This window comes from Lathamus discolor, chromosome 12 (assembly GCF_037157495.1).
Source record: "Lathamus discolor isolate bLatDis1 chromosome 12, bLatDis1.hap1, whole genome shotgun sequence".
NCBI lineage: Eukaryota > Metazoa > Chordata > Aves > Psittaciformes > Psittacidae > Lathamus > Lathamus discolor.
Window position 1 is genome coordinate 8,484,105 of NC_088895.1, and position 27,083 is coordinate 8,511,187.

Consider the following 27,083-nt stretch of genomic DNA (forward strand, 5'->3'; position numbering starts at 1 on the left):
TGATGCTTGGTAGGAAAAGCCTGGTAAGAAATCTGAACTGGTGATGCCTGGTTATTGAGTCAACCAGGGAAAGAACTTACTTATCAGTTTCAGATATAGTTGTTGGACATTATCAAGTGGAACTGAGAAGCAAAAAAAGGAATTGAATATAGTGGTTTGCAAATAAAAGACTTGGATTAAATTTAAGATGCAGTCCTATTACTAGGATTTGGTGGCCTTAAATGCATACAGTTCCTGAAATGATTCTTATGATTGCAGTGCTTTTGTTCACTTTGTGTAATAAAATGTTGTAAGAAATGCTTTTTGATAGCTGTGATCTGTTATAGTCTATATAGAAACTTCCTGCAGTTGTAATAATAAAAAAATAACAATAATTCACAAAATTGGGTAAGCTGTGATACTGCAGAGGTCAGGCAATAAAAAAAGAAAAAGGCATATGTTGTCTATATGCCTCTGATAGACAGAATCCATTCTTGGGTACCATTTTATTTCTCTCTCATATGAAGACTTGGAACTGAGAAAATAGCAGGTTTTTTTTCTTCCCAGTAATACAACTGAAGAAAATCTATTTGCTTTCAGATGGAGAGAGAGAAGAAACTTTTATCTGTAGTCGAATGCAAGGGTCATGTCACCTGGCCCGTGTTATGTAGCAGATTACATTAATAGGCCTTTCTGTCTTGAAACTGGTTGACGGTTTTACCTGTTGCAGTATCTCAGTGTGAATTTTGAGTATTAAGAGTAAGATAGAGGCTGAAGGTAAGAAAAAGCAGAGAGACAACAGAGAACACTGTTGAGAGCCAGATTTCTGGGTTCTCACAGAATGAGTCCTGGGTGGTCTTTTGGGTCTTCTAGTCTTGTCCTTCAGTGCCATATATAGCCGTGTCCATCCAGGAACAAGAGGGATAATGCTCATCCTCACCCATGAGCACTCCTGGAATAACAGATAATGACAGATAATCTGTACGTTGCCATTTCCCATTTAAATCAGGGTTGCTTCTGTCCAGAAAGTTGCTTTCACAAACCAATTAGTAATGAGTTCTGCATGAGTAATGTTTACCAGAACAGCTATGGCGGGTATTGAAATGTTTTTAGATCTCTCTCCTGGGTCTAGAGTACATCTTGACTTGTAAATTTGTACTCACCTTTGCCTGAATTAGGCATCGCTGAATCTCTTTGCTTGTCTCTGAAATGGATAAAATAATAGTCCATTGCCTCACTTTAAAGTTTTGCTTGGAGGATTCAGGATTCTGATGAATCAGCCTAATTATTTATAAGGATAAAACCTCTTTATGCAGATAAAATAGTAGGCTTTTGGCAGTGGTTCATTCTTTAAAGCAGAAAAAGGAACCAGAGCAAAAGCCCAGTTATTATTACTGAGGATGAAATGCAAGTAATCGTATGCTGGGATAAGCTGCTCATTCACTTGAATTGTGAGACAGATGAGTTTTCCTGATGAAGAATCTCACCTAATTTTCATATTGGTGTTTTTTTCATGGTAGCAAATATGGAAATGGGGCAATGCGGATCTGTTCTTGGCAGTGGATGTACCTGAGCAATCTTTTCTAGGTGCGGTCTACATAGGGAATTGAGTCTGAGCATGAAGATACAAGCAACCCTAGTAATGGACATCAGGTAGAAAGGTGCATGCCAAATAGCTCAAATGTTCAACCACCTAACGAGGTGGACTGCCTTCTCTGGGCTAGCATCACTTGCCCAAGGAGGATTATGCTCTTGCCATTCTGTTTCCAAAAACTAAGTAAGATCTCATTAGAAATTCAGCTGCACATTGGAGCAGAGGGGAAGACAGAGCAAAGGGGGGGGAGCGGAAAAAGATTAATTCTTTGAAGTTGTGAAGATAAGAACATGCTTTAATGAACAATGAGAAGTGTACTTCAGAAGGAAACCGCAGCCCTGTAATTGGCATTGAGAAATACACTGTAATATCCGATAGTGTTATCAAGCACAGTACATGAGAAAAGGATCCAAGGAAGAACAAAGATCATATATTTTATAAACAGATTTTTGCATCTAGAGGTACTGCAATCTGCCTGATGTTCCAAGATACAGATAATGGTGTTATAATCTATACATGTGGATGCTTTGGTGCTAATCTCTAGCTGAAGAAGGATCTGAATGGGGTAAGTGACTCTGAAATGTAAAACAGGTGGGCAATGGACTATTTCTGTAATCTGGAATGACAATTTTTTATGAGACTGGACTTTATTTTAAAACCCCTGTAGGCTTTCTCCCCCCCACCACCACCTCCCCCCAGATTTAGTTTCAAAGATGTCTTTGTCTTAGGCAAAGATATTTGCTGATCAGTCCTTTAAAATCTATTTAGGCTATCCTTAGGTAGCAAACCGAATAGAGAAAATTCTTTACACAGTGAATCCATAATAAGGCAAGTCTGATTAAGCAAACTCCATGTAACTTGCCTTTAATATTAATGTACTAATTTTCATTAAATGCAAGATAAAGGTTGTTCAGTCTTGTCTGTTTTATCTCTGCCATTAAAATAAAGTTTTCATGAAGCAAAAGCTAAAATACCAGATATGAAAGCAGATTTTGTAAACCTTTAGGCCCAAGGATGCTCAGACCTCAGGTGGTTTCATAGAAATAGGATCTAGAAGTAGGAAGAGCAAAGGCTGCATCGCTTGTCACTCACCTTGCCTCCCTATGCTGCCTGCCTGTCAAAGCAATGGTCTTAGATCTCTCCTGCCAGTATTGCCTTCACCAGAGGGCAGCTGTTATAGAAGACAGCCCAGGCCAGAAACATGCATCTCACTGTGCTCTTGTGTACAAACTCACCCTGTATGTGGCTCCAGCTGCTGCCGAGTGCTGCTAGGTTAGTCAGGTAGGCAGAGGGAAGCAGGTAGTCTTAGTGTCCATGTGATGCTGAAATCCAGACTGATAACTTGATTCTTGGTACCATCTTCATCCAATGTCCATACCTCAACATTTGGGTGGTCACTGTCGTGGCATGACTGTCCTGAGGGAAATAGGGTATGGTTGAAATTTGAAGTGGCAGCTGCTGCTCATGCAGAAGCCAAACTCACCTGAGCCGCAGCCACTGTTAGAAATGCGATTTGAAGTAGCTACGTATTCTGTACTGTCCATCTGCTTTAGAGTAGGTGTTCCGGTGACTCACCAAACCTAATCACAACCCTGATCGCTGGTAAAGAGGGTGGGCTATTTCTCTTTGTACACTTACTGCTGGTATTTTCTCAAATACAGGTATCAGTCGCCCTTCAGTTATCCACTGGCTCCCATGTATCAAAGTGACAGCCAGCCAGCAAGCAAACCTCTCAAAACTCATGATAAAATTATCGGCAATCGATACTCCATTCAAAGTAATGTGATTAAGCCTACAAGTTTAGGTTTCATTTCATCTCGCAGGCTGCAGATGACACTGTTTCAGAAGGACCTGATCGTTGCAGTATCCAGACGAAGATAAGCACAGATCAATTTACAGATATTGTTGGCCAACTATACTTACTAGGAGAAAATATGTTGGTGAAAATGTTGCTGAAGGGTACTGCAGGGAGACAGTTCTGAGCTATCACAGACTTCAGGATAAAATAGCAGTAGTTCTATTACGCAATTCCTTTTCTGAGGAGTCCAAATTACGATGAACTGAGCCAAACTGCTTTCAGATTCATATTCTTGCTGGTGCACATTGAATTCAGTTGAGGCAGGATGCAGTTTGGTATTTTTAACTGGAATTATCACTTATGGGTGAATATAGCGTAGCGAATAATCTTGCTGCTACCAGTTGAGTGAAGAACTTGGGCAAGTATCTGAATGTGGAGTATCTGAGGTAGTATAAGGATGTTAGTGGGACTGATTGATTTGGCTTACACTGGCTGTAAGTAAAATAATTTCCCAGAGTCTGAGCGTACCTCCATATATCTGATAGCTGTGCAGTTTAATCTGTGGTTACGTTGTTTTTCCCTCACAGCTGCCCTTGGGTCTCTGAGATGTGTCCATAGTGCTACTGCTTCGCTGCCAAAAAATACTGTTAAATCTCAAAAATTTAGTACAGGGCATTACACCACTGACATCAGGTTTTGCCTCAGTAAGATGCATTTGAACATGGTCGTGAATAAGAGAACAGGATGCCACTAGCAGTGTTGGTTCTTATTTTCAGCATGCAAAGTCCCATTCCACTTCTTGGGTGCTCTCTCACCATCATCCACATGGGCCATCCCTTCCTTAGTACTCACTCGTGTGTGCGATTCACCCTGCCTGGAGCGATGGAGCTCTGGTGCTGCCTTGTCATTGTCACCCACTGTTGTAGTGCTGTAATGCAATGCCAGTGAAGCCATAAATCAAGTCTGCTCTGAAACGGGTACTTTTAGAAAGCTAAGCATCCTAAAAGTTCCACACAGTGCACAATCCAGACACCAGGTCGGTTGTCTCTTTCCAAGCTGATACAAGCAAGACGTTTCCTGTTATAAGTAGGGGGTGGCTGCTGGCACAAAATTCTCTGTCAGGATACATTCTTTGAGGAATTTATTCTGTTTCTCTATTTGATCTGCTACCCTGCCTGGAAGACCTTGGTTTTTTTGGCTCTTTGATTGAGGTCCGGCTGTGGGTGTAGAGTAAGGTGTTCGTGTCTTGTGCGGAAGAGGGATTGGCAGCAATTGCAAAAGGGGATAATGCAGAGAGTTGGAGAATAAAGGTTTTGGCAGCTTCTGCTAGCAGCAAATCCTGAGCATGTGATAACACTTACAAAGGAAATGTCAGGAGTCAGTGCCATATTAAAGAAAGCCTGAACTAATCTTTCCATTGGGGCTGTGAGAGAATCTGCTCTACAGTGGTGTGTGCACATGTCCACACACACAGTGTGCTTTTGTGTATGCGTGTGTGTATAAATAAAACCTGGCTCTGGTTCTTGTAATCCCTTCCTGCTGGAAAATATTTCATGGTATTATATTGGGTTTTGGTCAATGCAGAAGAGTTGTGTCTCATATTTCCAGCCAATTGGTGCCAGAAATGTTCATCTGACTGTGCTTGTATACAGCCTCTAGGCAGTATGTATAAAGGCAGCAACCCCAGGAGCTCTAGCTCTACCTAGCAGGAGAGCAGCACCTGTGGCATGAGCTATCTTGCACGCTCTGACCATGCGTTTGTCAGAGAAGTGATCATGTTTTCATTATAGGGCACTTGGAAATGTTTTCTTCTGAACAGGTTTCTCCTGTTCAAACTGTCATCTAAACCAGAGCCCAGCATGAAGCTGCCTCGTGGGTAAATCCCCTGAAGGCACGGTTCTTGTCAGACTCTTTCTTGTGTCCGTCTGGGTTAAAATAATCAGATGTGCTGCTGTGTGCTGCCATCAGGAAGTGTATTGGCTCGGGCATAGAGAGGCTAATTAAAACCAGGAAAGCTGGTCTCTGTTCGCCCTGAGCCAGGTTAAATCGTAAGTGATCTCGCAAACAGCGAGTCCTCTTGCTGGACTCCTTCTGACACTCAAGAAGCAGATGCTGGTGGTGATTGTCGCGTTTCTTACACAGTAGGAAATGCAGTCACCTGAGGATGACTGAGCTGGCAGGGCTGGAGTTGCAGCCCTGTGTCTATCAAGCCTTGCGGAGATGTGCTGTGGTTAAGGCTGCCAATAGCCTTGAAACTGTATCTGGCTTTAGCTGATTCCTCAACACACTTATTTCTGGCACCTGGCACATCAGATTTGGGAGGTTTATGTCCCACACTTTAGAGTCAGTGCTTGGCAAGAGCTGTTGCTCTTAATTATGGCAGTGCGTGCTTCCTGGCCCTTTGCTGGTGTGTTTGGCAGGTATGAGTTTGCTGTGCAGAAAGGCTTTAAGTGTTTTAACTTCATGCTTTGCAGCTTGACTTCAAAGGATCTGTCCATAGCTCAGAACTACAAACACCTTCATCTTCTGTATCGGGATGACCTGGTCTTTTGCAAAGCAGAATGGATGGTGCTTACCGATTGCTCTGACAGCAGCCATCATCTGTGCTTCAAACTGCCTCACTTGTAAGACGATGGCATGTGTGCTCATCTTGCTCCTAACTTGTAGGCATCTGAAGGTTGATGTGTGCATTGCTTTAAGTACCTCACAGATGGTAATTGTGAGAATCCATCTGACTGTACAGCTCGGTATAAAAAATGTTACAGAGATGGATTAACAGCTAAGTGTTCTTAGCTGCAGCTGAGCCGTGGTCAGAAAAATGCAAGGTGGCCCAGCATTCACACGTTCCCTGACAGCTTGTTTCTCCAGAACATGGCTTTCCAAATGCTACCAGGAATCTGATGGTGAGTTCATCTAAAACATTGTAAATGGCAGATTATTCCACAAATGAACTAATCATCGTAAAAATCAATAGCATTTAAGATGCTGTTCCAAACAGTGGCAGCACTAATCTGAAAGTGTTCCCTGATTCAGCAGCTGAATGGAAATAACCATTAGGGAACAGGATGCTTCCTACTGTTCCACCCACGCCTTTCTCTCCTTTGGAAGTAATTCATGTTCCTTCACAGCTGGGGAAGGCAATGAAGTCCTCTGTGTCTATGAATTCTTGAGGCATGAAGAGAAATACTGAGATAAGGCATCAACAGCAATGTGACTATGATAGAAAGACTATGAGATAAGGCAGGCAACCAGCTTAGGTTTGGGGTTGGCTGGATAGGATTTGGTTGTTCTTGGGGAGAATATGGTTAAATGTGGGGTTCGGGGCTTATAGGCATTGATTTGAGGTAGATCTTGTTTCTGGAGTTAACCAGTGCTTGGGTATAGGATTGGGAAGAGTTATTGGATAGGAGCTGTAATTGGAGTAAAGTACAGAAGGTGCCAAAGAACCCCAAACACTCTTACTGGTGAAGGATGTAGTGCCTGGTACTGTCGGGTGGCAGGGCTGACCCATCTGTCTGGGCAGATTTTGTTCTGGGGCTACAACCTGTTGCTGACATCGGCCTGGGTAATCATAGAATCATAGAATAGTTCGGGTTGGAAAGGACCTCAAGATCATCCAGTTCCAACCCCCCTGCCATGGGCAGGGACACCTCACACTAAACCATCTCACCCAAGGCTTCATCCAACCTGGCCTTGAGCACTGCCAAGGATGGAGACTGAATGGTTAGGAGAAAGCAATGATAACATGATTTAGAATTAGGTTTTGACAGGGATTTCAGGACACCATAATAGAAGCTCTGTGTATATAGATATATACATACATACATATATATGCATAGGGTAGGGGCATCTGTATTTCTTGTTGAGTTTTGAAGGAGCATTTAAGCTATGCTAGGCTAGTTGATGGCTTCTAGTGTTTTCTTGCTATGTTAAATACAGGACTTAATATGTCCTGGTCTTCATTAAAACTAATCACTCATGCAGAAATCAGTGAAATGTATTTTCCCAAGGGCTACAGTAGCTCAGCTCTCCAGAGCAAAAGGAGTGGTCAGTCACAAAAGAGTATTTCTGTATCACAGTGAGCATTATTGAGACTGTGTGTCTTGCTTTTTACTGTAAGCTGTGTTTGTGGGCATGGCTTCTGTTTCTTCCCTTCCAGACTGATGGGCACGGCTCCTGGCCATAGGGTGCAATTCTGCTCCACCACATCAAGCTTTATGGCCTACTCATAAAAGTAGATTTAACAGTAGCAGAGGCCTAAATGCTCCAGTGTTACTGCAAAGCAACCAAGGCTCCCGTCACTGCTTCAACAGCCTCATAAGAAGTTTGGCTAGACAGCAACCTGCAAGCCACCAGGGTAAACGTGGAGTGCCTTCGCATCTGGCACAGCTTCAGTTGCAGTTTAACACTGATTTCAGCTGGGTGAAATTCTCTGCAGGGATCTGCAGCACACAGAACCTCAGTTCAGGCTTGCTTTTGCTGCATCACCTTAGTTTACCCGGAGGGAAGTCATGCGCATGGCTCTTTATGCAGCGTTGATTCTTCGCTGACCTCGATGCTCCCCCATTACTCCCAGCAGTCGGCTTCAAGAACAAAAGGAAGTTTCATTATTGCAGTTCAGCTGCATCCAGAGAGAAAGATGGGCTATGGATTTAGAGAACAGACAGAGAAAGCGAGCGGGCATGTGTGTGCACACTAAATACTTAAAACACGATAAAATGGACAAGCTAAGGAGAAAACAACAAACTCCAAGCAGAAGGAAAATCTTTGACCAGTAGCAATCATTCCTGTAGTCATCTCCATCATAAGAAATCCATTTCTAAATTCCAATACCCTCTTCCTTCATCATTTTTTAAAGCAGTTTGTCCACACAAAATGATTCTATCTCTGCCTACTCTTGGTGTGCTCTGCCAAGAGGCTCCATGTGAAAAATAACCCAGGGACAAACACAACATTACAATAAAATAAGCCAACAAATTCTGTGGGAGCAAAGACTTCTCTTTCCTCCTATGTATAGCCCTCTTTTGTACTCCTGCTGCACAGCTCCCCAGCTTTTTATCTCCTGGACACGGTAGTGGAGATATAATATTTAATTTCCAGATGAAAAAACCCTTCACCCCCAAACGCTCGTTACAGGATAGAAGTGCCTCCATCCCTGTTCTTTAAGAGAACCATTTAGAAAGTCACTTGTTTTACTGCTGCTTGCAGCAGGACTCAAGTGCTGTCAAGGCTTTGATAAGCTGTGTCTACACAGTTTCGCTACAGAGTTCTGTTGATTTCCCTTTGCTGTATCCCACTTGTGCTTAGAGGATCTGTTTATCTTTGGCAAGGCTGCCCCGGGCGTTATTTCCCAACGGGTTTCAGCACAGCCTCTGAAAATGAGTTGGAGGAAGGGCCACAGATCCTGTTGCAGGGAGGGTCGGTAGTAGAGGGCTGATAGGCATCCAGTGACCGTTTCTCTGAAATGCTTCCTTTTTCACCTGGCAGGGTCCACCTCACACTGACAGCAGCACGCTCCTGTAAAGCTGTCCCTAGGTTTGGAGCTGCTGCACTTAGAATGCAGGAATCGCCCAACTAGACCCAGAGAGGAGGGCCAGGCAGTGGGTAACTGAACTCCTTGCCAGCTCAGCAGTGCAGTCCCTTGAATTGTTTCTGGATACAAAGAGACATTAAACAGGCTTTATGGCCTGTTGTTTTTTCCCTATAGGCTGTAAGTGCCATAAGAGACTGTTAATTTGCCTATATAGCACGAAGCCCCATCTTCCTTGACCTTAGCAGAGCTGCCATTCCTTGCAGCAGCAATCTCCAGGCTGTGTGCTGGAATTGAGCTCCAAGAACCTGTAGGACATTTTGGGACTCTGCTTTTCTACCCATAGTCGGTTCTTCCTCATGATGTGTAGGGGGCATCTCTTTGACACATAAAATTTCTTCACACAGTTTGATGTTATTCAGAAGCATTGTGTGTGTGTGTGAATAAATTTTGCTTTTGATGCTGCTTTAACTGATACAGAATCTGCTCTAGCCCAGATGAGGTATTAGATATTGGGTTTTGTAAGAGAAAACCAGTGTCCTTAATGTGGTGATGGATTATCCTAATACACCAGTATTTTCCTTACTTGTTAGGCTGATCCTGAATGCTAGTTGAGCAATCCTGAACAGTTGGTAACTTACTTTGTAGTACCCTAGTATTAAAAATGTATCAAGTAGTTTGCCGTTTCCAAGAGCCAATTGTATTTAGGTGCCTTTTGAGCCAAGTGCATTATTCAGTCAGCAAACAGCATGGCAGGCTGTAAAAACAAACCCATTCTGAGTTCAAAGCAAAGTATCTACATTTTACCCAAGGCATGAGTCAGCGTGAAACCCAGCTGAGTTTTCTTTCTGTTCATCTCGGTATTGCTGTACAGCACTGATACATTCCTATTGATCTCCACAGTACTCCAGCAGCAAGTCACCTAATAGAGGAAAACCTTTTTTTTCCCTTTTTTTTAAATTAATGGGCAGGAATATGAAACACGCTGTAAGATTAAACTGCATCTCTGTCCCTGTTACATCCCTCTGACTCCAGCCTCGCTATTTAAAGTGTAAGCCATCTGCTAGCAAGGGCCCCTACAAGCCCTCAGGTAGGCTCCTCACCAGGTATGCAGCTTCTCACAGACATCCTTTCTTTGGGAAAGTCGAGGATTGGAAAAGACAACTGAAAGCTTGCAGAGTGGGTTAGGCAGCGTCCTGCCTTGAGGTACAGGCTGAATGGCCCAGGGTTGGCTGCGGGGGGGATCCCACTTGGAGGGAGTCTCCAAGTGGATGCAGCTCTGTGCACTCCTCCTTTGGAGAAGTATCTTTCATTCCAGAGGCAGCTGTGCTTGAGGCTCATAAGTCTTCTTTTCCTCTTAATGCTGGAAATTTACAGTAAAAACGAAGTCTTGTGAATCTATTCTGCAGCCACCCCCAGCTTCCCGGGAGTGCGGAGGCATGGAATTCAAACTGCCTGAACCAAATGAGACAGCGGGAGCCCTGAGAGCAGGAAAAGCTCTTCTGCTTATATCTTTTACTGCCGAACTTGCTGTGGGGGTAGATGTTAATTTAATGAGTACTCATTAAATTATCTGACAGTAGCTCAGATGGGTCCCAGCAGGTTCCTTGAACATGACACAGGATTTTGTTTTGTATTGTTTAGGCTTAATTAATTTTTCTGAGGGACGGTTCTAGATCTAACAGAAAAAGATATAAAAATAACATTGGGCAAAACCTTCTGGAGAGGACCGATGCTCCTGGTGTTTCTAGGGTGATGGTTAAAATATAGTTCAGCTTTCACTATGTCCCCCCCCAAGTATTCTAACTGAATGATTTTTGCAATGTTAAAAACAATAGCCTCAAACAAAGAGTGATAGTTTTAAGCAAACGCAGTTTGTGTGACCTAAATTAATTTGAAGAAGATTTTTTGGGGAGTTTTGGGGAAAAAACCTATCATTTGTCTGGGGATTCAGCTGGAAGATTTTCACCAGATTTTTCCGATCTCCCGAATGAGCTGTTCACACAATACTGTTGTCAGTGTGACCTGGGAGAGATTAATTCCACCTAAGATGGACAGTTAGAAGTGAAGTGTGACACCTCTGGCAGCAGCAAACAAAAATAAGGCTGTTAATTCTTGCCGGGGGAGATCCAGGGGTAACACTTGAATCTTGCTGAAATGGACAAGCCCTCTAAGCAGCCATCAGGTCCCTTCCCAGGTGGTGTGGCTGAGTTCACGTCTCCCGGTTCTGGATGTGCAATATCCTCTGGGCTCCAAACCCTCCTCTGTTAACAGTAGAGCAAAAAATACCCTGAGGTCCTCCAGTGCTCTATTTTGGTGCTGCTGTTCTCCGTAACACTGAATGCGAAAGCTCAGATCAGGCACAGCTGATTTTGTGTTAATGAAACACAGCTAATTTTGTGTTAATGAAATATCTTTTCCCCTTATTTGGACTAAGAGCTTATCAGTGTGAATCAGGCCTGAAGAAATGAAACACTCTGTTCCATGGGTTCACATGTAAATGAGCTCATGTTTTCTCAGAGCCAGATTGAAAGTTTTCCATTAGTTTAGCAGAATTTTCCAGTGATGGGGGTTTCGAAGGCCAGTACAGCCTCTGCAGTAGGAATACTTGGTGGTGTTAGAGTTCAGTTTTTATTGGAGATGAGGTGAGGTCTGAAGGTTTATGAGCTATGTAGCCAGCAGGTCAAACCTTTGAAGGTCCCTTTCAACCACATCTATTCTGTGATTATTTAAACTAACCCAGTGCTCCGTGGTGGGTTTGTTTTAGGGAAATACGAAAGCGGTTTCAGTTCCTTCTGATACATAAAAAAATGTCAGGTTTGAAAACTGCATTTTAAAGGAAAATTCGGGTTAGTATTTCCATGCTTCTGAAACAGTCCAGGTGAATCCACCCCAGGTAGATTTCAGGTAATGAACTGTGGGGAGGAACATTTAAAACCATTTGTCTCTAGTGATGAATTTTGAATGTGCTGAGGTCTCTGATGGACAGAGCAATTGAAGATACTTACTCAACAGCAATCCAGTAAGGACTACGATGAATTTATTTGGTGGATGAGGATGTTCTACATTGTGAATTATTTCTAAAGTGCCTAATCTTGTGATATAAAATATGGTAATGACAGAGTGCAAACTGCCTACAAGGGCCGTTGCTCAGTGCTTTTGACCTTACTGTGGATATGAGCAGCTTATTTTACTGTGATTGATGCCAAAGGTGTCCAGGAGATACAATACAAATGTAGCGGGACAGATGGGGAGCACCCCGGTGCTTTTGCCAGTTGCCGAAAGGAGGGTGTTTCATTACCTTGTTTTATCAAGCTGTTGTATCCACATGAACAGTTGTTTTGAGTTATGTGCTTCCAACACTTCAGAATGGAACTGACATCTGCTAAAATTCCAGATGTGGTGCAAGTGTATGAGCGATAGTAGGAATTTAGTGCAGTGATGTTAAAGTAAATGGAAAAAGCATTGGTAATGAACTCTTAACTTGTCGACACAGAATGGTTATCTGAATTGCATATAGTTTTCATACCTCAATGCTTTCTACATTATGAAGCAATTAACTCTCTTCTATGGTCTTAACAGAATGAAAGGATTTGTTTTTAACCTGGCATCTTCCTCTTTTCCCACGTATCTTTTTGCCGTTTCTTAGGCTTTTCTGTTCTGGATGAGAGATTCACGTTCTTCACAGTGTCACAGGCACGTGAATGGCTGATCTGAATTTTCACGTGTTCAGTTTCATAGAGCACAAGTATTGTTTAGGGTTGAGTTCTTAATGTGTTTTCCAGTAAAATTAATATTTATTTAATTCATAACAAGCAGTTGCAGAAAAATGGAAAAATCTGTATCCTCTCAAGGTGATGTAGATTTTAGCAAGTTATTTTATTTATCTTAAATTGTGATTTCCTCTACTCATCATAGTAAATCTAGATTAGCCGCGTGATATGCGTCATAGAGTTTATGCCACATCTTCAGAGCATCTGTTACATTTCATAAGTGAAACTGTTTGATTTCGCTATCTTGTTTCCACATCTTTTCCTTGCACTGCCTGCTCTTTGAACTGATTAACAGCAATCACAAGGGGAGAGGAAACACAGCATGTGTGAAAGGAAACAAGGTGCTGTAATTCAATCCATGCTTGGAGAAACAAAGAATTGGCTGGTACTTTGATGGAAATGAAACATGATCTACATTTCTTAATACAACAGCAACAACACCACAAATCCAGTGACAAAAGGGTAATGAATCTGATTTTGAGATAGATTCATATTGAATTGGAAACATGCCTTCATCGTTGGGGGAACAGGAAAAAACCCTGATGTACCGCTTCCTAATGTAATACTTGTTTGTGCTCAGCCAGTGTGCTGTTAGCAGTATTATTAGCCAGGGTGGGAGGCAGGTAATCTTGAAAGAAAATACGAATTGTTTTCCTTATGGCTTTCATGAGGTCCTTTTGTGTTCTCTGCATGCAAAGGGTATTACAGATACTGAATAGTTAAGATTGATGATTTTAGAAAATAGAGTTAGGAGCATGAATTACTTGTAAATCTCTGTCTTGTGTATTTTGACTGGACAGGAGGTTCCATTGGGTAGCCCTAAAATCTGAAGGTGAATTTCTGGTCCAGCTGAATTTGATTTCTGCCCATATCTTCTACATAATGTTTACTCTTGAAGATGAATTAGTTCATATTGATTTTCTTACTGACAAACTGAACAAGCCTTTGGTTTGAGGTGCTGTATACATTAGGGTGACCTTATCTTAACACCTTTTACTCTTTCAAATAAAAAATCCCCATTTATTGACACAAAGCTATAGGGGAGATACAGAAGCTAAGCTGTGCTCTTTGGCTCTGCTTTATAATGCCAGAAAGCTTTGAAAGACACTTGGAATCCACAGGGGAGAGAGAAATTAGACTCCAGCTGACATGATTGTATTTTAAATCTCTGAATATCTTAGATTAGATTAGATAAAATGCTGGTAGGTCCCACTAAGCTCAGCATCAGGAAGTTTAGGGGGTTCTGTTTTCAGATGCAATTTGAACATAGAAGCTGGCCCAAACTGTCGAGTATCTAGTTTGTTGTGTGGTTCACCATCTTGCCCAGAACTGGTGTGAGGCCTTTCTGCAAAGTTTAGAGAAATTTGACTTTTTCCAGCATTTCTTGTAAGAGATCTCAATTTCATGCCTTGTTGATTAGGGTTCACCTTAATTCTCCAGGAGTAGCAGAAAAGTAATGCAAAGAGCTTCCTTGGTCTGGCTGCTTTCTGGCTGGCGGTGATAAGGTGGAGGTGCTGTCTTTGCTGCTCCTGAAAGTGGCTGCAGGTGGTTAATCCTGCAGTCCTCTCCCAGGTGATGCCATCACACTTTATCATATTGCTTCCTCTGAGCCCTCTCACAGCCCTGCTTGGCACTTGGAATTCTGCTGTTTTCTTCCCATTTTCTTTATTTTTGTTTGAGGACAGATGAGATCGTGCAGTGCTGGCATGCTGAGTTGGCTGATCCAATGGAAACAATTACATTTATCATATTCCCCAGAAGATGTCCTTAATTAACTGGAAACAATGTAGCTGAAAATGTCACTCATTTTCTTTGATCTTCTAAATATGGTCACAGATGTTTATGAGGCTCAAAACACAAGCGCAAAGCCATATATATTTTGCAGTCAGACAATGCGGGTTTAGTAGACTGAGACACATCATAGAGCATCGTGCTATGAATTCTTTTGGACAGAAAGAGGGTGAGTGCCAGACATCTGGTGGTGAGGAACTGGGGATAATTCTGTTCTACGTTTTCTTTCCATTCATTCAGCTTAAAATGGAAAATTTAAAGTTCTATTTGGAAATCTTTCTTGACAGTGATGAAACCTTATAAACTGGAGAGAGAGAAAGATGCCTGCGTCTTGTTAAGAAATATTTCTTTGTGGGTGTGTTGTGCCTTTAGGGCAGCTTTGAGGTTCTGCTGTGAGATGAAACTAACGGCATCTTTCTGGTGAAGCTCTGATGTCGCGGACAGGATCACGTACCCCTCCGTCACGTGCTGATAATGATTCCTCTACAAACGCTGATTCATTTGATCTTTCTCTTTACTAGATGTGGATCTTCCTCCTCCTTTTGAGAAAGGGAAGTGTGTTTTTCAGCCTTAGGACTGTGGTAGAATCAGAAGAGGCTGCTGCGATGAAGGTCAAGGAGTGTTGTTTCCTTCTCTTTGCAAAAGAAAACACACTTCTTATTTCAGCATTTTAATACTGAGCTGCCTTTGTGGGGTGAGGGCTTTGTGCCCTTTGTGGGATGACACCTTTGTAACATGTGATACTGCAGCCACCGCTTAGTGGAGCACAATTGTTCGGCATGTATTTGCGTCACAGCATGTGCTCTTAGAAACAGCAATGTGGAGGTGTGTAAAAACACATTTGCTCCTTGACTGAGCTCAAATTCTTTAATTTCATCATTGTTTTAAACTCTCCTGGAGTATTTCTTTTCATAGGCTGAATTACTGCTGCTGTCAGTTGGGTCTCTGGGCATTTCAAGCTCCTCTTGCATAGGAGTGCAGTGAGAAAGATAGGTCTTGTTGCAGAGTCAAGGCTGTGATTTCAGGAAGTGCCTGGATATGAGATCTGAGATGAGTCCACTCGGACGATTGCGCTGCTGCTTTCTCCCTTTCTGTTCCTCAGTTTTTGGAACAGTTGTGTGTACGTGAGCGCGTTTGCGGGCCTGATTTTTTCTCCTCCCTCCTACAGACCCATCTAGTGTTTTGCATTGTGCTGATATGCAGAAGTGCAGAGGGACATTTGCATTTATGCAAGGCCTTATAAAACATGCTGAAGTGTAGCCTCTTCTTGGACAAGCCATTTTCATTTCCTCGCCTAACAGCCTTCCTCTATCCTGCATTCCCTGTTTGTTATGTTAAAGGGCACCTTCAGTTTCTCCAATAAACTATTTTTTTCAAGGCAGTGGTGGCTTGTTACTCAGTGAGTAAATCCCTTTCTGTTGTGCGCTAAGGGGGCTGGAAGTCGTAGAGCAAAAGAGAGTGAGCAGTTCCCCTGCAGCCACCGGTACGGTTCCCTCTCTGGTACAATCAACGCTGCAGCTGGACTCTCATGACAGACCAGTTTTAGAGGAAGGAAGAGGTCAAGAGTGTTGTGAGCCTGAACAAGGATGAGGTTGCACTGCTGAATTTCATGGAAGCAGAGAAAGAATATGATTAAAGGTGTTTGCGCTTTGTTTTCAATGCACTTTTTCAAGTTAAGAAGGAAACTTTATTAAAGTGACAAATTACATGCTGAGTGTAATTGCAGTTATCCTGGGAAGACTTCTGCAAGTCTGAAAGAATCTGTAAAAAATAGTAGAAAATGTGAATAATGTATTTCTGTTACTGCTTGGCATTAGAGAAGACATGCAGTTGCATTATGTTCTTATGTTGTGGGCTTTAAGCATCTGTGTGAACTGAAACAAAGATGAGAATGGTGAATTCTGCAGAAATAGACCAAAGAGTGTGGCTCTGTATTCAGTGGAAAAGATCCTGTTGCTTGGCAGGAAGGGAATTTGATGCTACACAGGGTGTATGTCCAGTTTCTTGTATCATATCTCTACATTAGTTCGCATGGATTGTATCTTCTAGGAGTTGGAGTGGAAACTGTTGTACCGTTGTCACTGAGGCAGCCCATCACAACAGAGCTGCCGTCACGGGGCATCATGGGGTAAGCGCTTCCAGCCAGCCAAGTGAGCTGTGTTTCCCAAGTGGCAGGTCACAGTATTCCACAGTGCTCCTGTAAAGCATTATGGTGCAGTTCATTAAAACACCAAAGTACTGGAGAAAAGAGAGGCGGGTTTACAGTTATGCTGTGTTTCGTATCAGATGTTATTGAAATGTCCAACCCAAGCCGCCTACCAACTCCATCAGCAGTTTATGTAAATGAAAATGTGCCTCATGCTACTGCCAGGTTTTGTCACAAATTGATGATTATGGGGTACCAGCCTATTTGAGCATCCAGTCTGAGAAACCTTCAAAAGGCCTCCTTTACTGAAAGCGCTGCCAAGCTGCTCTCCTTAGGATGTTTCAGTGTTGGAGGCAGCTCAAGCTCCTGAAGCCTTTTGAAAATCTTGGCTGTAATGTCTGAAGCTGTGAATATTTAATATGCGATGGCACCAGGCCCAGCTGGAGTACAAACACACACATACAGAAACACATGAGGATATGAACGGTGCTAACAAGATATAGATACTGTTCTCCGCTGCTGCTCTCACCCCAATTCCATAAAATGGCATATGGAAATGAGGAATTTACTCTCTGCCCATTTCTTCGAGCCTCGAGGTTAAATTCTGAACCTTATGGGGATTTCTGGTTTCTTCTTTTTTTCATCTCCCCTTTCAATTTAACATCGCCTTTTAGTTTTATTAACTCGAAAGCTCAGAGAGATCCTGAGTTTTATCTGCAGGGAAGCTCGTCTGTTTTTAAATGATTTTCAGTCTGGAAGTTTGGAGATTACAAGCAGCTGTAAAACAAATCGCTTACGAATAAAGATGAGTTTCTTGGTTACCTGAAAACACAGGTGGGTTCAAAATAAGAGTTTAAAAGAAGAGAGTCTATTGGCAAGTTGATCCAATGCTTTACACCTCAAAGCCTGTTTCTCCATCTCACTGTCTGCTGAATTAGTCCAGTGCTGAGCTGCGGTGTGACGTGAGCTTTGTTAGATAACAAGTAAGCATGGGAGAGCATTGCAGCACTGTTTAGTCAGCTTTGCATCTAGAAATTGCACAACATGGGATAAGTGAAGTGTGTTTCAGTGCTCTGCAGGCATAGATAAGGTAAGGACAACTTCAAGGTTGACAGGCAGACTGAGAACAGGACCCACAGCTTTAGGTGAGGTACCTGGCTGTGACATTGCTCTCACCATGGGCTCTGCTTACTGCTGTGAGCAGCTGAGCCTGGACAAGTGGTGAGAAAGGAAAAAATCCCAGTGTGCTCTGTGGAACTTTTAGTTCTACCATTGCATTCCCATCATTAGCAAATCCAAGTTAGCAAAGATTGGTAGTGGGGTGATGCAGTCTCATTTATTCCTAGATTGCCTTTGATATGAACTTTATTTCATGAAAAAAGGTGGGTGCATCAGGAAGATGATCCAGCTGTCTGTGCGATGTTTCTGTCTCATGAGAAATGTAATATTAAGCTTAATGTAATTCATAAAAGATGATTTTCCTGTTCTGTGGTTAAGAAGATGATACATATGAAAAGCAGAATGCAGACCCTGGAGAAGTAATCTGTTCTTCCCAGGTTTTCCTTCCATCTCCCGCTATTTTAGTTTCTTTTTCTTTCCATTTTTTGGTTTTTTACTTTTGGCCACTTTGTTGTCATTGTTTTGCTTTCAGTGAGAGATAATTATGAAGAGAGAGAAGTTTAAAGTGAAGACATTTCCAAGTTTGCATCCTAATACTTTCTAAGGAAGCTCAGATTGTCTGTGTTTTTCGATTTCAAGTCCTACGCTGTGCTGTCCCTGATAAGAGACTTCAGTGGTTTGAATGAACACCAAAGTACTAGCCTAAAGCAAGAAAACTGGCAAAAAACAACTCAAGGCTCTCTTTTAATGGACAAAGTTTGTTCCTTTCTGCTATGATTCTCCTGTGACTGTGATCAGGAATTCTAAGAGCTGTGGTACCTGCCAGTAAACTGGTGCAGATGCTCGCACACAGGCACACAGTGGGAGGAAAAACACTGCATTTGATCTGGGGGATCAAACATTTGGGGGAATCATCTGATCTCAAGGATATCTGCTCCTTCCTTTCCCCACATGCTTTTAAAGATGCATTCCTAATCAGGCTTTGTAAACAGCAGTCCTGTTGGAGCACTGAGGGATGAAGAGACAGGCAAAGAAAGAAGAGAGAGGTTGTCTTCACATTGGTGTGTTAAATATTTATTCTAGATGTGTGCCAGACCGCTTGCTTCTGATGTGGAGAAAAGGAGCCCCAACCACTAAATGATACAGAAACAGAGAAGTATTAAGCAGGTTGCAGTCATTGTTTGTTGTATTTCTATAGCATGTATTATCTTGTCAAGAACGTAAAAGCTGCTCTTTCCAGTCACAAACCTGATCCCATCTTTTCTCCTCTCTGACAGTGGCTGGTACCAGCTACCTCCAAGAAAACCCTTGGTGCATAGGAGCAGTAAGGCTCTCAGGGCAGTATGTTTTCAATCCTACAGGCTGAGCAGTAGCTTAAATGCTCTCCCAGGGCTGCCAGAATTTAGGCTGACAAAGTCTTTCCTCTCCATGCACATGCTGAGAGTGATGAGAGTGGAGAAAAGAGGCTGCTGCTGTTGTCACCGAGCTACTGGTGAACCTGCCCCTCTGACCACTGGTCTCTGTGGGGTGCAGGGAGAGTTTCAGTCTGTATTTATATAGGATCTAGCCTAATGATACTTGGCAAAGGTGCATTGGTGTTGCAGTAGTACATGTGTTGCACAGGTACAGAGCTGTTCTGTATGCACTAGCAAATAAGTCCACTCATATCCTCAGCATCGTGTCATGCCCGTCCCATAAATGGAGCATACATATTTCACCTTAGGGGCCTGGGTGCCCTATAGAGAAGAGGAGGGCTCTGTAAGCATGGGGCCAGCTCTTCTTCTTATGGACTGAAGCAGAGTATCTACATTTCTGTCCTTTTAAGACATCTGATTTTTTGTGCTTGCCTAAAGCTGTTACCAAAGCTGTGAAAGCATTTCTGCTGTACCTCCATTAGAAACCCAGCACAGTCAAGCCAGAAATGTTTCTAAGTCCTTCAAAGGCAGCTTCTGCCTTATCAATGTGTCAGGGTGCTCGGAACAGGTTTCAGTAAGTGTACATAGCTTTGTAATTCTTTTTAGCCTCAGTATGTCCTTGGAAAGGAAAAAGTGTGATTTCCTCATCCATATCACCTTCACAAATTCTACATGGGATGATTTATCACTGGCTAAAAAGCAGTGCTTTTTAAATCCTTAACTCTGTGGGTTTCCTGCATAAATCCCCTAAATTGCTACTGATCTGTCCGAGATGCTGTAAAGAAGTCATGTGCAGAATTTCTTCTGTCATGAGCATCAAAAGTGGACTTTGTGACTGCACAGCAGAAATACTCTGTGCTACTTCCATGAGCATAATTTTGTGACTAAATTACTGAAGTCAGCACCTAATTTCATTGCTGCCTCAGACCTACTTTAAATGAACAGGTATATTCATCAATCACTTCCCTTCTTCTTCAGGTACTGGACTAATCAATATATGAAAGAGCTTTTTAAACACTGTTTTAAATAAGAAAAAGAGGAACAAGTATGGCTATATAAAACAGCAGGATAAAAAGTAGAAAGAATTTTAGGGACAGACATTGAAGTTTGATGTTATTCTGCATTAAGAGTTTGTAAATCACGAAGCTAAAAGACCCTGCATTAACAGGGTATGGTGATTGCAACCTTATGGTTTCATACAGACACATCTGACAACTTTGGAGCTTGAGTAGTTTGAAAATGGATACATGGAAAGAGATCAAATTTTAGTGAGCAGCACTTAAAGCACGTTGCTGTCATGGAAGGCAAAGGAAGCACCAAGGACCGTGCCCTGTGATGGCTGTCATATGCTCAGATAGCAGTCTCTTGCTTCAGAATCCTATGTACTGAGAAAAGAGCCCTAAAGGGATGAAATAAGGTCTTTGTGGAATAGCTGTGGAGTGTTGGCTGTTTTAGACCATACCATCTCCCAGTGAATATGACTTGTTAATGCAAATGCAGCATTGCAGATTGGTTGCAAGGATCTGAGTTTGCATTTGTGTGTTCATCACAGCTGAACTCTACTGAAGGTTACCCGTACAACCTGCCGGCTGATAAAGAGGAGACATTTTAAATACAGGTATTGAAGGAATTGCTGTGCAGGGATGCCTTGAGCCAAGAGGAATGAGAGACTCTCGTTCTGATACTGGATGCACTCAAAGATAACTCCTCTCCCGTCAGCTGAATGGTTCAGGGTTTATGTGGCTTTAGCAGAGCGTCACTGCAGAGGTGAAAGGTGGGACATACCCGTTGAGACTTTATACCCCATCAGCCTTTGTGCTTTGGTTTGTGATACCAGACTGGTAGTACAGAATTGGTCTTGTCTTGTGAGTGCTTTAGAGAGGGCTTCTGTCTTCTTTTACAACTCTGTTTTTACCAGTGCTTCAACTGAAGCACCAGTTGCTGCAGAAACACAAATAAGAGCACTGTGTCGTGGTCTGGGTCAGCTCAGTGTGACCTAGGAGAGAGGGTTGTGAAGAACTTTCCATTGAAGCAGCCATGCTGCTCTCCAGAATAATTTTGCCCAGAGCTTTGCATCTTCCCACAATTTCCCAGCGCTCTGCAGCACACTCCTGAGGCTCCTTGGATTAATAACATATATTTGTGATGTTAGCTCTGTATTTGTCTCCTGATCAATGATCCCTTCCACAGTGGTCTATGTGCTGGGTCTCTGCCAGTGTGAGGGGGTTCACGTTAGGTCCTCACTAGGAGAGCTATAACACAAATGTGTTGCTAAGAGCCCAGAAATAGCCTCTGTTTGCAGAAATACCACAGAAAAGGCCACAGGTAAAGGAAAGGTGCAGAGGCATTACATGACTGATGGCAGCCGGTATGGTAGAAATCTTTGCTACCCAATTAAAACCTAAAAGCCCCACAGGGATTTACACATCACTGGGAGTTACCATTGTCCTTTTCATTCTCTATTTTACAGCATTGAGGGCTTTTTGGCTTTACTGACTTATTTTGTATTCCCAGCTTTTTATTCTCATGCTGCATAGGAGCGAAGTGACGAATACTTGCATGCAAACCAGAAATGCTGATTATTAGAAATGTGACTATTACTTGTTCTAGAAAATTAATCAGAAACATAAATTAGTGCTTTTATATCGATTCATTGAAATGTTTAGTTAGATGTAAGCTCGGTGTTCTGAGACTGAAGTTCTTGCAGGAATTGACTTCCTCTCTCCCTCTTTGTGTTTAAAACTCCCTACTTTCATATTTAACAAATTGTGTAGCTTTCATTTCTTTCTCTACATGTACCAGTTGTCACGTTAGTCGGTTCTCCCCCCTGTAAAGCTGCATGTACGTGCTTAATCGCGTGATCTGTTAAATCCAATGTGATTTGCAGCATGTGCTTTTATAATAAGATATTTTTATAAGTAGAAGGATGCTTGACTATTCAGAAAGTGGCGGCCTCTCTTCTGGACATGGCGTAGTGCAGCTTCTGCATGTTAAAGAAAGCTGAGATTTGCAGATCAGCTTTCCTGTGGAGGAGACAACAGAGAATCAGTATATGAGGTGCATATCTCTTTATTTACATACCTGAGCCAGTGTTGGAACAGAGGCCATCACAAAGCAAGTACTCTGATAATTCCCCTTTACAGAAATGACACCCTAAAAGCTAATGACACCTTCTTGGGATGCATGCAGATTTAGAGGAGGTAGGAAAAGATCCCCGGAAAACCACCTCTGGCAACCACCACTGATTGTCTCTAAGGGTGATGCTGAAACAAACTTAGCAGCTGTCTTCAAAGCCTAACTCGTGTTAGGGAAACAGTTTCAAATGTTATCTGTAATAATAGAACAATTTGTTGACTCCTGCTTAACACTAATATCAACAAAGCTAGTAAGAGTTGTAACTGGTTTGTTAGGAAAGTAACTGACGGCAACACAGTGTTCAGCCTGATATTCTTGGGTGTTTATGGCTGCATCTACATTACTGTTGTAGGCTGGGTTAGGAACATACATTTGAAGTAAATCTCCCAGTCATTCCCGTATACTGTACTTTAATCCACATGGAACTGAACTGGAAGATGTGCTCCAACTGCTAAAGGGTGTTCAGTCTTGTGGGCAGTCTATAGCTTAATCTGAAGTCATCAATGCTAAGTGTAGACAGTAAAGGCAGGCAACTCACAGTGGTTCAGATGGGCCTCTGTTCCCCAGCCTTTTGTGGCTTGCTCACTACATGTCTGCTTCAGCTGGGTTCTCAGTGATGGTGTAGAGGATCCCCTTCAACTACTAAGAATACCTTTATGTTTGTACATGGTAGTAAACTGGACCTGAGTGATGTGTCATCTAGGTTGGGAAAAGACTTCTCTTAGTAGTTATCCCTTGTACCATATCCCAATCCTTTTGTTTCCTTCCTCTAAAAATGTCTGGGGCTGCTTTTCTTCTGTTTGTGTATACTTCTAATACACAGATCAGTGCCTCTAAGGAAGGATTCATTTTCATCAGTGCAGTAGGGTACAGCTGCGCCATCCAAACCGCTGGGCTGGCAAAGCAAAACCAAAGCTGAAATATTCCCTCCTACTGCTCCTCTAAATCCCTGTTGATCTGTGGGTGATGGGAGGATTGTTCCCTTCAAACACTGGAACATTCAGATGAAGAAATTTTAAAGCTGCACGTTTGTTTCAAATGGATCCCATTTAGCTTGACAGTAAAAGAGCCACGGGGCTGAATTTTATTACACATTTGTGCAACAGGCATTAAATGTTTCATGTTAAGAATATATTAAATTGTTTTAAAGGAAGAACCACACAGCCACGTTCAGAGAGAACAGATACAGGGAAGGAGTAGCGTTCCTCTGAGATTTTTGTGCATTTAAAACCTGAAGATTAGAAAAGAAAGCGCTGCAGGTAAAACAGAGATTTCATCCCCTCTCCTCTCCTAGCTGCCTCAGTGTGGTTTTTTTGGTGGCTTTCTTGTTTAGTTGTTTGGGGTATTTGTGGTGTCGGGTGGTTTGGGGTTTTTGGCTGGTTTTGTCACTTCAGGAAAGCTCTTGCCTTACTTCAGAGGTGTCAGTAATCCCATCATTACTTCAGCTTTTGATCACGGACTTGCTGGTCCAAGGCCTCTATGAAAAGTCAGGCCCAAGCTAATGCTCTCAGAGTAGTGTGAAAATCAGTTTGGTGTATCAGTCCTGAAGAACTAAATCCTCCTGTGTTTCTTTCTGTGGCCTCCTTGGTACGGGTATTCTCTCCCATTCTTGCTCAGCAAAGGTGAGAATTCCTCCCGTTGATCTCTGTAGGGCTGTTTGCAGAGAGAGCAGCTTCTGGGCACAAGTGAAGTGATGCAAATAGACCTAAGTGTGCGCAGATGTGGAAAACAATGATGTGCAGTGTTATAACTCACTTCATTTGAATTAAAGGAATCTTTTCGCTGCAGTGACTGTAGTGTTCCTGCACCCCCAATATTGAAAGGAGAAATATTTTGACTGGAGGTAGGTGTGGGTCAGTTTTCCTGCTGTAATCTTTACTGTAGTAACCTCAACACTCCAGTCGGGTCCTTTTGTGTTCCTCACTAATTGATACGTGGGTTTGGGGGTGGATTATTGGAGGTGTTTTGCTTTGTAACCTCTTGCAGTAGCGAAGAAGCGCTTTCAACCCTGGAGCAATATGGGTGTGTTCTGACCTGGGGAGTCTTAGTAAGGCAGCTACTTACTGCCTTACTGCCCATGATCATCTCCATTTCATAGACAACTTACACCCTGCATTCTTCTGTTTCCATCTGGCATTATTCACACATCCTGTCATTTCTGCTTCTGCCTTTTAGCATTGTCTATATTATAGATGCCAGGGTGGAAAAAAACCATCCTTAGAAGTGAGGGAGGAGGAGAGGATTGGCAAAGTGTAAACGGCTGGCATTGATCGTGCTACAATTAGGTTTCCTTGTTGAGACGCTGATATGTCTTTAGGTGACCAGACTAACAAACTGCCAATTTCTTGTCATCAGCAAGCTCTGTGCAGATTAATATCTGCTCTTCTCAATAACAGTTTCCTTTTCAGCATGTTAGGGTAGTAATCATGGTAACGGATACTGTCTTGTGTGCTTTCTGTTGGTGTGATCTAACCTTTGTGGACGTACCTCTGATATCAGAATGACTCCTTAGTGGCAAAGATAGTGAAACTGGAGCAATACAGAGAGGGTATTGCAATCCCATAGGGTGATATGCACATCTGAGGGCACTGCAAAGGGCCCCATGTGTTCAGTAGACACAATAAAGTGTAGGTTCATTTGTTCAATTCCATAGTATGTCCTGAGGCAGCATTAATACTGAGGTTGACTGCACAAGGCAGAGAGCCAGGGTTTCATAAGGTCCAGAAGGAAGTGATGGCTTCCCATCTCCAGCATTCTTTAGCTGCAGCCAAATGCCTTTCTGAAATATATAAAACTTGGGCAAATACAAGTTCTTAGTGCAGCATGGGAGCAGTTCAGTAAACAGAAGACCCTTGCCTATGCAGAGCAGATACTTTAATCTGGTCTAAACGATGTACTAATAGCACCAAAAGAGAAGAAAATGGCTTCCAGGCCTGTAGCCACAGGGTTTCCTTTGAAGGTCTTCTCCTGAAGCACCAGCAGCATCACATCTGAAGGGTGATTTGTAATCTTAGCAGATCCCGAATTGCCCAGGATGCTTTCTGCAAGTGGAAGCCCACAGGACTCCAGTTTTCACGCTGGAGATTTCTCAGAGCAGCGCTGTTTTGACAGCAGCAGTGTGGCTTTTGTGTTATCCTTCAGCTTATCAGAAGACTTATATCTTAGGTTTGTTATTAAGACTTCATTTCAGTGTCTGGGAAGCCTTGTCAGGTTATGACCATTTGCTCATGTGAATGGCTTAAGGCCACTGACAAACATTGTTATCTAGACAGGATTATTTCAGATGCATTGTACATGTTCTGTCAAAGATGTGAAGCTTGACATGGGCCATAATCGGGTATAGAGGGGTCTAGATATGTTACCCCAGTCTATATCCAGAGGAGAGATTTGCCAATATAAATACCTGTATGAGCATGGAAGCTATTACAGATTTAAGATAATAGCTTTAAAATATCTGAATAGTGTTCTTTTGCCTGATGTCCCTTCATGATCATTTTATATTTCCTCATGTTTCTTGCACAGTAACAAATGCAGACTTCCATTCATGTCGTGGGCACCACAGGGTCATTTAATAGCATGGTCACTGTACTGAAAGGCTTATCCTGATAAATGAGAGACAGTAAGGGTGAAGTGAGCATTACGTACGCGTGACTGAGGAAGCATGATGCAGGGAGAAGGCGACCTCACATAACTGTCACATGCTGAAGCTGCTGATTGACTTGTGGTACCCAGGATTTTGAGTCAGATCTTCCCTTTATTTGCAATAAGAGAGCTCTTCTGAGTTGTTCTTGATGGCTTTTTAGTGACAATGGGCACATCAAACCCAGAAGTAGTGTGAGAAATACGCTTTCCAGTTTTGCGTTGTGGCTGGACACACACAGAGTAAAACCCATGGAAATGATTGTACTATCTTTCCAAATCTAGTGGGTAGCTCAGCTTTCGTTTACCTGTCCAATGCAGATGCAGAGCAAGACTGAAGAAAGCAAACAAAGTGGCAAGTAAATGTGCTGCTCTTTCCTAGAGAGCTGTTGCCAGTGCACAGATGGCCTTAGGAGAGAGTAGGCACTTCAGGCTTCTTAAGGAAAAATAAAGGAACATGCTGGTGACTGTATGATTCATCCGTTCAGCTACACTTGTCTTCTATGTGCGCTTCTTAATATTATGTGGTACTTAAGAACAAACATCTATTACCTATTCATCCTCTTGGTCACGGCAGAATGAAAAGCAAATGTGGACTTTCCCCCTCTTCTGTCACCAAGTTCATTTTGTCTTGGCATTCAGTAGACCTTGAAAGAAAGAGTCGAGTGACTTGGTCATGCTGAAGCACCGACAGATCAGATGGCTTCTCCATATGTGGTAGAACAGGAGGTTTTGAAGCTGTGCATCTGCTTTGAATAATCTAGCTTAAAAATTAATTGGGAGTCATGTCAGGTGGGCAGCACAGAGCTACTTGGGTAGGTGATGAAGCAGTTGCAATGCAGAAGGCTCCTTGGAAATTCCCAGTGTACAATTTGTGTGCAGTCAGCTGGATGTGAATGTGAACTGCAAGATGCAGAGTGGTAGTGTCTGGCCAGGCTGCTGTTCTTGAGACATGCCATAGCATTAAAGTCACAAATTCCTTTAGCTCTTGCTGAGATGTTTGGAATGAACCTCCTGAGAAATTAAATGACCATTTGTACTTCTTCAGGTATCACGATAATATTTTGTCAGCAAAACTCAGCTTGATACTTGTTTCTTCTTCATCTCCAAGTGATTTTGCATATGTTACAAGTTAAGCCATTGGGGCTGTCAGAATTTTCCATA

General features: G+C 42.5%; 1 protein-coding gene across 2 annotated transcripts in view; it reads left to right on the top strand.

The window, feature by feature from the left end:
• The window catches only part of GALNT9 (polypeptide N-acetylgalactosaminyltransferase 9), a 225,838-nt gene that overhangs the window by 15,397 nt on the left and 183,358 nt on the right, over positions 1 to 27,083 (top strand). The window contains exon 1 of one of the 2 annotated variants that reach the window (XM_065692355.1): positions 1,615 to 1,632. The exons of the other annotated variant lie outside the window; for it this stretch is intronic. Coding sequence (XP_065548427.1) covers positions 1,622 to 1,632 — 11 coding nt within the window. The 5' untranslated portion in view covers positions 1,615 to 1,621. Of the gene's footprint in view, positions 1 to 1,614; positions 1,633 to 27,083 lie in introns of those variants that run through there. 2 annotated transcript variants of the gene reach the window in all.